Below are 13,546 nucleotides of genomic sequence, written 5' to 3'. Positions count from 1 at the left end.
CTACTAGCAGAAGTTTGAGATTCTGCATCTCTTGTAGTTTGGTTATTGCCCGTTGTAGTATCGCTGGGGGAGGGAAAGCGTAAGCGTTCATCCCTTCCCAGTCTAAGGACAGAGTGTGTAAGGCTCGGGCCTCTGGGTCTTGTATAGGGGACATGTACGTGGGCAGTTGGTGGTTGAGTTTGGTGGCAAACAGGTACACAACTGGCCTGCCAAACTGAAGACACAGCATTTGGAAGGTCCGAGGGTGCAGTTGCCACTCCGTGGACGGAGGACTGTCCGGACAAGAGAGGGCGTCCGTCAAGATGTTCTTGGCCCCTGGGATGTGCACCCAGAATGGTCAACAGCAAGAATTACAAAGTCCCATTGTGCTTCCAGAACGGCCGGTGAATGGTCGTGATTGAATCCATCGTCCAGATACATCACGAACGGGACCCTGTGTCCGTGAAGGAAGTAGACAATGGGTTGAGTTACTCGCATGAACAGCCATGGGGTGGAGGAAATCCCAAACAGAAGGACCTTCCACTGAAAGTGGCGACCTCCCAGGATGAAACGGAGGTACCTGCGAATGGGTGTTTGATCGGGATGTGCAGGTACGCATCCTGGACTTCGAGGGATATGATGTAGTCCGAGGGCAACCAGTGACCGCATGACTGATCCAAGCGTCACGAGTCGAGAATATAGTGGCAGTATGAGGAAGGAGGAGTTGAGCCCCTTCAAATAGTGAATCAGCCGCCATTTTCCCGAGTTCTTTTTGGGCCTGAGAAATACCAGAGAGTAATAGCCGGGAGCCAGATTCTCGGGATGGAGTTCCTCCACTGCCTCCTTGGCAATGAGAGTTTCCACCTGTTCCAATATCAACTCGAACCTGTTCTGATCACTGATCACCGCCGGGAGATTCGTTCTTCCCAAGAACCCCTCACGTAGGAGATTAGTGATGCCTGCCGAAATACATCCGGCAGACAGGCTGATTTGGGCTATGCCTCCGTCAACGGATCCGAATGCACAGTATAGAAGCTCTGCACCGTCTTCCATGGCTGCTTCCCTGGCAAAAGTTGGCATGGCCTGACAGACGTGGACAAGGTAATTGGCAGAACCTAAGAGAGACCGATGTTCCTTCTCAAGGTGTGACAAGTGTACACCTTATGAGGTGTTGATGCCCTGGTCCAACGTGGGGGGTCTACTGAGATTGGGGAGTTAGCCAAGGGAATGTTGTTACGTTGTCTGTCCGTAAGGACTAACGGAGGAAGGAGACAACCTGGTCCTGCTGCAGCCACCTCCGATTGAAAATCACTTCCCGCCTCCTGAAGGAGACGATGGGGTGGGAGGGCCTTCCGAGGGGAACGGAGGGAATCCTTGCCACAACCGCCAGGTGAGCTACGGGATCTGCCATAGGTGGAGAGGTAGCGTCTTCAGCCTCCAGAAGGATGCGAATGAGGGGTTATATATATCCACCTCATCCGGAGGGTTAGGCTGTTTGATGGGGGAAGCCAACTGTACCAATAGGAAAATTGCCGTATGGAGAGAGGGACTTGGGCGGACCAGGGACCAGGGACCAGCCGCTGGTCTAGAAGGCTCGAGACGAATGTCTTCACTGAGTCGAGCACCCTAGCAATCAGAGAAGCTTCGTCCGACCTACTCTTTTTGGATCTCTTTTTCCTCCTCCTTCTGTCCGCAGAAAATGAAGGGGAGATACTGGGGGTCCGTAAGCGCTTCCTGCTCACTTTCAAGGTCGACTCCTTCGACTGCTCCCAAATAACGATCTCGTCCCCACCTGCTGAGGTCAGAGGGGAAAGGGGAGTGTAAAGAGATGGAAAGTGAGAAACCCTCGAGGAGGTGGAGGAAGCTGGGGAGGTAGACGTAGCCGAGGGCTTTTTCCTCCGAGATTCCTGTTCGGATCTCTGGATGGCAGCCAAGTAGACTTGAATTCCGGGTCAGATAGATCCTTACATTCCAAACAACGGAAATCAGCTGTACACGTTGGTTTGCACTCCCTGCAGACCGCATGAGTGTCTTTCTGACTCTTACGAGTCCCGCATCTCCCACAGTAGGGTGGTTAGACCCGATCCATAATAGGTTGAGTTGCAGACATCTGTGGTGCAACTACCCCTACGAGTACGGACCCTTAATACCCCGAAGGATTCGTCCACACACCAGGAAGGGTGAAATAAATCCGGAGGGTTTGGTACCCGAAAATACGGTACACGGAGGGTTCGGTACACGGAGGGTTCGGTACCGAGGGTTCGGAGTGTGTCATGAACCCGACGTATCCATAAAGTCGGAAGCTCCGGGACCGGAGGGTCCGTCCGTGCGTGAGGACCGCTCATTCCAGCCTGTGCGCGGAACGCACGTGCAATCCTGGACGGTAGCTACCTGTCGAACAGGTGAATAAGTGGGTCACAGCTACCTGAGACTAATGAAGGGTTAATTAGTCAATAATTCAAAGTTGTAACACCAATCCTGGTAAACCTACCCAAAGCAGGGGGTAACAGCCACGTGCTGGAACCCCAAAAGAGCGCAAAACCCATAGTAATACGCAGGTAGTGAGCGAATTTTAGAGACTGAGACAAAATGGCCTGTCGTCGCCAACCTCTAAGAAAGGAATGACGTGTCAAGGGGTCACGCGACCTGTGGGTGTCGCGACCCAGCTACATACAGGGTCGTCTCTCTTCTCTGTGGTTTAAGTAGAGAGATTGAACGCATTGGAGAGCGCTGGGGCAATTGTTGGCTTTCACCTATGATAAGTATGTAAAAAATAACATTTTTTGTAAACATTAGGATGGCATATGTAATAACCTTAATCAATATTTGATGCCCATGATTTGTGAAAATATGATGGGCGGATATTTTCCACATTCCCCAAATACCGTAACATTTGATATGCCGTAACATTACCCAGAGAAATTGCAGGCAAATAAATATACATTTTCCATGAAATCAAAGCATTTAAACACCCCTATTTCAGCACCATACGGAAGAATCGGTTTGATTTTAACCCAAAAAAATATTCTAAAGAAGGATATTCATTTATGAAGGAGGGGAAGGAAAGTGGACTGAGTACTCAACCATGACTTAGTCCAGTAAGTACATCAAGTGCTTCAGAGGGTGTAGATATTACTAAACAGGCTGAGTCCATTTGTGTTCCACAGTCCCCATAGCTTATGTCTTTGCACAGAATCAAATGCTTTTGACAATATCAACAAACAGTGCTTATGAACCGCCACATTATCTGTCACAAAACACTGAGACCGACACTAATATCAGCAGATACCAGTGTGAGAGGTTGCAAATCGTTCAGTCGGTATTGGTTAACACCGCCGGATATGTTGCACAATGCATTGACGTGTCCTAGGGGTTCGAACCCCCTGAACCCTCGCCAACAAAATTCATGGATCAGCCCATGCAATGAATGGAAACCAACATGTCTTGGGGATAATGCACTTTACCGGGAGAAAATAATTGAACCAGATCTCATTTCTCACATTGATCAAACCCAAAATTCAAAACCCTAAGCCCGAACCCCAAGGATCGTACGCTGGCATTGAAGAGAACCAGAGCTATTACCGCGATATAGCGAGACAGTGCTACAGCGCAGTAGCGTTATATGGCGCGATAATTTCTCCGCGACTAGCAGTTCTCGCTGGCTGGTGCCGTGCCCGGCAAACTACGTTCTTGCTTGTACCTTTGGTTCGAAGTGTAGATCTGTTTATGTACATTTCTTGAAGGACCTTTAGACTAATACTTTGTCACGGCTGTACAGTTACCCTCTACACCTTGAGTGACGTGAGATGATGGACAGAGAGGTAAGTCCGAAAACACACGAACACTGCTGTTGGTCATCTGATGTCTCAAGTATTCAGTATATTTATAACTGTATACATCTTGCCCAAGGATACAACACACACCTGTTTGTTGTATTCATTCAGATCTTGATGAGTAAACGATAACTTTATGATAATTAGGTGTAGCTTTTGTCAACAATGATAATTATGAGTAGTATTTGTCAACAATAATTAGGTGTAGTTTTGGTCAATAATGGTAATTAAGATGTAGATTTTGTCAACAATGATAATTAAGTGTAGTGTGTGTCAGTAATGATAATTAGGTGTAGTTTTTGTCAGCAGTGATAATTAGGTGTAGTTTATGCCAACGAATGAGTTAGTGAGTTGGGTTTACGCCGCTTTTAGCAATATTCCAGCAAAATCACAGCGGGTGGACATCAGAAATCTATGTATGTCAATGATGATAATTAGATGTGGGTTTTGTCAGCCATTATAATTAGGTGTAGTGTAAACCAAACATGATAAACAGGTGTAGTTTATGTCAGCAGTGTGTGTATAATAGTCTCAGGTCGTGGTCTCGCCACTCCTGAGTGTGTTACCGGCGTCTTACATACAGTGCACATGTAGATTGTGGACACAACAAGGAAGGCCATGTTTCTGTGTTGCATGCCGGCTGATAGTCGGATAATATCAGCATCCATGTTTTCTTGTGGGTAGGTAGGGTCAAGTATATCCACCACTTTCTCATTCTGCCTACACATCTGTGACCGACAGACCATGACTTCTGTTGTTTTTAGCTGTAGGCAGGATGAGGTGAAAGCGGAATTACATGAAGCAGTGATGCTCTACATAGGCTCCCTGGATGCAGGCAGAGTGAGCGGACACCAAACAGCACTGGGCCAATGCGGGTCAATATAACCTAGCTAACAACGTAACGAAACTCCACAATTCAGAGAGTGTAGTGCAGGAAAACAAAATCACGTCAGTTCAAGGAAAATGTATGTTTTCCAAACTACGCCTACGGAATGAACATTTTATACCTTTTCAGCACCCAGTGAACAGTTTTAAACACAATAGTTTGAAATAAAGTAAGTTACGGTAAATTGGTAACTTGTATGAAAATGAAGTCTTTTGTTTTTGTTTTGATTTAAACTTCGAATAAGAAAACAATTAGTTCATCTAAAAACAAAGCAAATGTGTACTCAGTAAAACGTATTTCACACTGCTGACGTCACATAATACCCATCTTCACACTGCTGACGCCACATAATACCCATATACACACTGCTGACGTCACACAATACCCATTTACACACTGCTGACGTCGCATAATACCCATCTTCACACTGCTGACGCCACACAATACCCATCTTCTCACTGTTGACGCCACATAATACCCATTTACACACTGCGGACGCCACACAATACCCATTTACACACTGCTGACGTCACACAATACCCATTTACACACTGCTGACGTCGCATAATACCCATTTACACACTGCTGACGTCGCATAATACCCATTTACACACTGCTGACGCCACATAATACCCATCTTCTCACTGTTGACGCCACATAATACCCATTTACACACTGCTGACGCCACATAATACCCATTTACACACTGCTGACGTCGCATAATACCCATTTACACACTGCTGACGCCACATAATACCCATCTTCACACTGCTGACGCCACATAATACCCATTTACACACTGCTGACGTCACATAATACCCATTTACACACTGCTGACGTCGCATAATACCCATTTACCCACTGCTGACGTCACATAATACCCATTTACACACTGCTGACGTCACACAATACCCATTTACACACTGCTGACGTCGCATAATACCCATTTTCACACTGCTGACGCCACACAATACCCATCTTCTCACTGTTGACGCCACATAATACCCATTTACACACTGCGGACGCCACACAATACCCATTTACACACTGCTGACGTCACACAATACCCATTTACACACTGCTGACGTCGCATAATACCCATTTACACACTGCTGACGTCGCATAATACCCATTTTCACACTGCTGACGCCACACAATACCCATCTTCTCACTGTTGACGCCACATAATACCCATTTACACACTGCTGACGCCACATAATACCCATCTTCACACTGCTGACGCCACATAATACCCATTTACACACTGCTGACGTCACACAATACCCATTTACACACTGCTGACGTCGCAAAATACCCATTTACACACTGCTGACGTCACACAATACCCATTTACACACTGCTGATGTCGCATAATACCCATTTACACACTGCTGACGCCACATAATACCCATCTTCTCACTGTTGACGCCACATAATACCCATTTACACACTGCAGACGCCACATAATACCCATTTACACACTGCGGACGCCACATAATACCCATCTTCTCACTGTTGACGCCACATAATACCCATTTACACACTGCGGACGCCACATAATGCCCATCTTCTCACTGCTGACGTCGCATAATACCCATTTACACACTGCTGACGTCACACAATACCCATTTACACACTGCTGACGTCGCATAATACCCATTTTCACACTGCTGACGCCACATAATACCCATCTTCTCACTGTTGACGCCACATAATACCCATTTACACACTGCAGACGCCACATAATACCCATTTACACACTGCGGACGCCACATAATACCCATCTTCACACTGCTGACGCCACATAATACCCATTTACACACTGCTGACGCCACATAATGCCCATCTTCTCACTGCTGACGTCGCATAATACCCATTTACACACTGCTGACGCCACATAATACCCATTTACACACTGATGACGTCGCATAATACCCATTTTCACACTGCTGACGCCACACAATACCCATCTTCTCACTGCTGACGCCACATAATACCCATTTACACACTGCGGACGCCACACAATACCCATTTACACACTGCTGACGCCACACAATACCCATCTTCTCACTGTTGACGCCACATAATACCCATCTTCTCACTGTTGACGCCACGTAATACGCATTTACACACTGCAGACGCCACATAATACCCATTTACCCACTGCTGACGCCACATAATACCCATCTTCTCACTGTTGACGCCACATAATACCCATTTACCCACTGCTGACGCCACATAATACCCATCTTCTCACTGTTGACGCCACATAATACCCATTTACACACTGCTGACGCCACACAATACCCATTTACACACTGCTGACGCCACACAATACCCATCTTCTCACTGTTGACGCCACATAATACCCATCTTCTCACTGTTGACGCCACATAGTACCCATTTACACACTGCAGACGCCACATAATACCCATTTACACACTGCGGACGCCACATAATACCCATCTTCTCACTGTTGACGCCACATAATACCCATTTACCCACTGCTGACGCCACATAATACCCATCTTCTCACTGTTGACGCCACATAATACCCATTTACACACTGCGGACGCCACATAATACCCATTTACACACTGCTGACGTCACATAATACCCATTTACACACTGCGGACGCCACATAATACCCATCTTCTCACTGTTGACGCCACATAATACCCATTTACACACTGCTGACGTCGCATAATACCCATTTACACACTGCTGACGCCACATAATACCCATCTTCACACTGCTGACGCCACACAATACCCATTTACACACTGCTGACGCCACACAATACCCATTTACACACTGCTGACGTCGCATAATACCCATTTACACACTGCTGACGCCACATAATACCCATCTTCTCACTGTTGACGCCACATAATACCAATTTACACACTGCTGACGCCACATAATACCCATCTACACACTGCTAACGCCACATAATACCAATTTACACACTGCTGACGCCACATAATACCCATCTACACACTGCTAACGCCACATAATACCCATTTAAAATTCATAATTGACGGAACCACGCATCCCACATTTGCGTTGTGTCAAAGATTAAAATCAGAAACTTGAAAACAAAACGTCCCCTTTCACGAAAACGCCATAGAATCACACAGAATGAGAACGAACATATGTTGGCTTTAACCTTTTACCATCTTACAGTTCTAAATAAGTTGTAGCTTATGATAATGTTAGCTCCCTTGACTGGATTTGGATTCAGACAGAAGGCATAAAAAACCTTCGAACCAGATATGTATTGAGAAGAGAACTGACAGTTATTCTGGAAACATAGCCTAGACAGTCGTGCAACACTGAGATATCTACAAACAACCATGACATAATGATACCATGGTATAAACGATTTGTTTACTTTTGGATTCATACTAATTAAGAGTACGTTAAAGAACAATCTGTATAGTTGACAAAACGTACACTTCAGATTCATCTACATATTTAATCATATTCGTGTGAAATTTACGTAACACTTTTAGTAATTTTCGTTAGGCTGAAAAAGTGGCATGATCTGTCAATGGAATCCATCACGAGATTTTTTGTGTCTTTTGGGTTTCCTAACCTCATGGAACTGTCACTTTAACGTCAAATACAAAACGTAGATTACATTTTCTTTATCTGACACTCATCCGGATTCTACAGTTCTGTTTCTGCGTTGATGCTGTATTAAACTATAGAACGAAATGTTTCAAAGTAACCAAAGGTCCTATAACATTTTGCAACAACGTTACGATATCATCACCGTGTTATAAATATCGATCTTTTGAAACGAACATTTTTGGTCTGTGTTCAACTAGCGTGTAACTTTCGTCGACATAACATGCCTGCTATCTACACTACAGATAAGATAAAATTAAAGATAAAATAACATAAAATAACTGTTATCTTGAAGGAGATTCTTTTGTATCAAAAACGGCCTCAAAATGAATATATACTCTATTCACAAGACATACACAATAATTACATGCACAAAATGATTGCTGATGATTTCATACAATTAACCACATAGGTAAAGATACTGAGTTTTCGCACTCCACTTACACTTCAGGAGAATCATAATCATCATTTCTGACCACTACACACGGGACATTTTGAAATATATAATTCGACCAACTGTAAGAGTGTAGCCTTTTGTACCAATTTTCAGAATTTGTACCAATTTGTTGCCAGTTGTAACGGACACTCCACCACGCTTTGGGTTCGCAGTCCGTGTTCCTATTACTGGGGCAAACAGTTTCCATCAGCGATCTTACCGCAGCGACGATCATAACAACCTTGCTTCAGTATAGACGTAAGGTGGTCGTAGACCTAACATGGCCTCGATCATGTGCATACAATAACCTTGACTGATTCGAAATCGAAATTCCACAGAACCAAATATGGTTACACAAACCACAGACACCACAGCAAGCGTTATATATACCATAAACTTAAACTGCATACTTTACTATCAGACCAATCAAGAAAACGTGATATGTGAGATATTAGCATCACCTGAGGTACACTGAGACTGATGTGTCTGTACACTTTTTTTAGTGAATTAAACTTTTCAGTCACATGTCTGCACAGAGAATCAGGACATACAACCTTCTAAATCACGTAAGTTTGACTGTGTTTGATGGATGTCAAGAATGTAGACATTATTTTCAGACTGCAACCTCCAAGAAGCTGACGGAACATTTTTTGTCCTGTACAATATGTACAGAGGTTTTTGACAAGCCCTGTACACTTGTGTGTAATCACACCTTCTGTCGGAAATGTGTCGTCAACTACACCAAAACCAGACCAGAAGCCATCAGTGCCAAGTCCCTCCTCTGTCCATTCTGCAGCAAGATGACGAAAGTGTCCAACCCTGACAGACCCGTGGAGGAGTGGGCGGATGACATCAAACCTATCTTTGTCATCCAGGGACTCTTGGACTCGTTTGGTCCAGGATCCAAAGGTAGACATAACGAAATACCCAGTGTCTATTTTTTTTTATTTCCGTTCAGTAACGGGTGGATATCACATATCACCATGCCTCTCCATCAGTGTGTACGCCACCTGTCCGCTGTTGAAATCTACTACACATATCAGTTTTGTGGTGGAGAGGTTCCTTTAATGACTGGGATGGGTTGTTGGACTTTTCAAATTGCACTTCCAGCCAGTGAAATTTAGTCTCTGTATTTTAGCAATATTTATCTTTTTGAGATCGATTTTTTCATAAATCTGTAATTCAAACATAATGAGTGGATTTAATCATCAAATAGACCCATACGCGTTAAATTCGTTTTACTCTTAATAGAGCACACATATACCAGTTCAGTGCATAATGTCGATTTGCAAATTCGGAAAACCCATTCCTGTTTTGTAGCACCCTTAAGATTTTCCTGGAATTTAGCGTTGGGTCGACTGTTAGGAGTACGGTATTTACAGTGCGAATGCCGATTTCTGATAGAATCAAGTCATTGACAGAGGGAGGAATGGCCATCGGGACCCTCTTGTAATCAACTTAACCCCCAAACTATGATAATCTCACATCCTTAACACTAAATCTCTTAATTGATGGTGCCCCGAACTTTGTCACTTTAAAGGCTTTTCCTTATTTTGCATGCTTCCATGTCAACAACTTGGGCGTCACTGAAATTGAGAGCAGTAAGTATTTCTGGTCCAAAACATTTACAAGTATGAATATTTCAAGATGAAACTTGAACCACAGATCAGTCAGGCGTTAATGCGTTGACTTGTGATTAATACAGATAAACTGTACAGGGACATTTTGGTTACTGGATGTTTCGCATTTACTAATCTGAAATTGGACCCAAGAAGCCAAATATCATTTTCCAATCCCACAAGTCCGATCGGGTATTTATCACCTGTCCCACCCACCCCAACACTTATCTCACCTGTCTTACCTACCCCTATTCACCTGCTTTTCCTTTTCCTCTGATTTTAAGTTGGCGAGACATTAATTTGCAGATGTGGTGTGTTTACAGATTCCGCTAAGTGTGCCTACTGCCAAGGGCGCGGGGACACATCTCTAGCTGTTGCTTGGTGCTCCGTCTGTGATGATGCACTCTGTGAGAAATGTTATGGAGTTCACAACTGCAGCCCGTCAGGTCGTGACGTTACTGACGTGTCTCGAGAGGTCAAGGTGAACCGGAAGACCAAGTGCAAGGAGCACAAACAGGAGTCGCTACAACTTCTCTGTAAGGACTGCAAGACGGCCATGTGTCAGAAATGTTGCCTACTTTACCACGGGAAATGCATTGCCGTTGGCACGATCTCTTCACAGATGGAGACAATGAAAACAGAGCTAAAAGAAGTGAAGAAGTCATTATCAAAGAAGGAAAAAGAACTGAAACATCGCGTGAAGGAACAAAAGTTGCAAGAGCAGAGAGAGAGAGATCGTTATTCAATGATGAATTCACATATTCAGTCCGCTTGCCAGAAAGTGATAGATCGGGTCAAGGGAAAGGAAAGGAAGCTGCTTGATTGGATGGAAAATATTTCACATAAACACATTGGACAACTGAAAAAAGACATAATGTCAGGTGAGATGTCACTACAGGTGTATCAACAACAGACGGAGTTGATAGACCAGGCTCTGCAATCTGAGTGTGACATGGATGTGTATGAGATATATCAGGGATGTGAGGCCGGTGATGTGGAGGCTGTCGGAGACGTTGACCTGAAGGAGAGAGGAAGAATAGCCAAGGTCGCATTCAAACAGGACATATACAAACTGAGTAACGCACTGGACGATCTACAGCTGGGTGAGATAGAGGTCCTGTATGAGAGTGTGCCGGACCTCAAGGTTGCCGATGTCTTACAATACACCACTGACATCACAGTAGCAGGCGACTACAGTAAACCAAACCCCATTGACGTGACAGTGATGGTGGTGAATGACATAGACACCGTTGTAGTCACAGATTACAGCAACGGCAGTGTCAAGTCCTTTTACACCAAGAATAACCAGACACAGCACAGTAAAGTCAGTCTGAATGGTGACCCATGGAGTCTAACCAAGCTGACACACAACCGGGTGGCTGTCACTGTCCCTTACAGTGATCAGATTATAACAGTTAAAGTTAAGCCAGACCTAGAGTTACTGACAAGCATGAGAACCAGGAAACAATATCGGGGTATAACGTCCCTGACTCCATCAACACTAGCTGCTGGTTCCCACTCTCCTCCCTGTGTTGATATCCTGGATATGACAGGAAGGGTGCTGAGGTCTATCAGTCCACTCCACAAAGGTAACACTATCTTACAGTTTCCCAACTTCCTCAGTACCACATGGACAGGTAACATCCTGGTGTCTGACTGGGGAACCAACTGTGTCACGTGTCTGACCCCCGAGGGAGATGTGGTGTTCATCTACAGACCTACAGGGGACACAGCACTGAGGTGTCCTCAGGGTATTACAACTACCGGCACAGGCGACATCCTGGTTACAGACTACAGTCTGCACCGAGTCATCCAGCTGACTGAGTCAGGGCAGTTAGTCCGAAACATACTCACAAAAGAGAGTGGTATTAACTGTCCAGCGGGCATCTGTGTAGACCCATATGGTTACGTGTGCGTTTGTTTCAGTAGTCAAGGAGTTATTAAAGTGTTCACGTGTAACGACAGACAGTTTTTAAGTGTCTGACGTGGCACACGTGTATTCACACTATCTGCATCCTTTCGTCATCAGGCGGGGATCAGTCGGGACAGTATGATGTGGAGTATTGACAAGGAATCTTATAGGAGACAAGATGTACTCAATATATCAAATGTATCATCACGAGTTGATAAAGTAACACCTATCCGAGGCTTGCCGGCTCGATATCAGTAGACAGGAGGGTGAGATTCATCCAAAATCGTTCTTCATTAATTTTCAGTGAAAAATGTACATGTCTGAACACAGCACTGCCATTAAATTTACAGTGCAGCGATGTCAGCATTGTGACGTTGTCAAGTTCATGACGTCATAACATTGTCAGGGCATTGTGCAAAATCTACAGTCAAAACGACATCTCCCATGAGATATCGTCTGTTATTACTCTCTCGTGGAAGATACAACAGCGTAATATTTTTACGACACTATTACACTAGTGCCCTACCACTGGACGTATGACGTCATAAGGGTTCAGAGTTATGACGTCACAATGCTAATGCCGCTGTCGCACTGGTACTGGACCTTGTTTGACTCGAGGAAAACTGGGAGTCCTCACAATGTAGCCGCAGGTTCTATCAATTTGTGTTGGATGTAATAAACAGAATACTAATCTCGCTTCCGTGAAATACCATTGTCATTAAACTCGATTTCGCTAGTTTGATACCAAATCATTCACTCGTTTCATAAAAATGGTATTACACGGAAGGTCGTTTAGTATCCTCTATATCTCACACAAGCGATATCTCCTGTGTAACACAGTTTTGGATCATAAATGATATATCACAATACGGTCATATAAACGATATGTATAACACATGCTTCTCTGATATTAGGCTAAGAGAATACTTTGTCTGGTAGCACAATATAGTGACACCGTCTGGCCTGCCTGACATGTATATATTCTCCTTGTTCATAATGTTGTGTATCACTTCCTGGATAACGGTGTTAGCATCCAAACCGAAACGTCGCATCTGTTGCAATAAAGAAGTTCTCTTTCCTTAAACAATCGTTCCTTTTTATTATACCAGTTTCTGTATGTCACTTACGGAAATCAATAAAATTTATCATGTGAGTATTTATGTTACTTCTGCTTCTCTTCGATACTGATTTCAAGTCAGTCAACACGTGTTATGGACATGTATTATAGTGAATTAGAGTCTGTCAGCA

At 44.3% G+C, this 13,546-nt stretch overlaps 1 protein-coding gene across 1 annotated transcript; it reads left to right on the top strand.

The window, feature by feature from the left end:
- The first annotated feature begins 3,619 nt into the window (after positions 1 to 3,619).
- LOC137258844 (E3 ubiquitin-protein ligase TRIM56-like) lies at positions 3,620 to 13,377 on the top strand. The gene is made up of 3 exons (XM_067796538.1): positions 3,620 to 3,800; positions 9,385 to 9,676; positions 10,710 to 13,377. The coding sequence occupies exons 1-3, from the start codon at positions 3,786 to 3,788 to the stop codon at positions 12,368 to 12,370; spliced, it is 1,968 nt and encodes a 655-aa protein (XP_067652639.1). The 5' UTR covers positions 3,620 to 3,785; the 3' UTR covers positions 12,371 to 13,377.
- The last annotated feature ends 169 nt before the right edge of the window (positions 13,378 to 13,546 follow it).

This window comes from Haliotis asinina, chromosome 12, assembly GCF_037392515.1.
Source record: "Haliotis asinina isolate JCU_RB_2024 chromosome 12, JCU_Hal_asi_v2, whole genome shotgun sequence".
In the NCBI taxonomy this organism is placed as follows: domain Eukaryota; kingdom Metazoa; phylum Mollusca; class Gastropoda; order Lepetellida; family Haliotidae; genus Haliotis; species Haliotis asinina.
Note: the sequence above shows the minus strand (reverse complement) of the source record. Positions and strands in the feature narration are given on the sequence as shown.

Coding starts and splice junctions, on each gene's coding strand:
- LOC137258844 (XM_067796538.1), top strand. Junction 9,677..10,709: donor GTTTGGTCCAGGATCCAAAG/GTAGACATAACG, acceptor GTGTGTTTACAG/ATTCCGCTAAGTGTGCCTAC.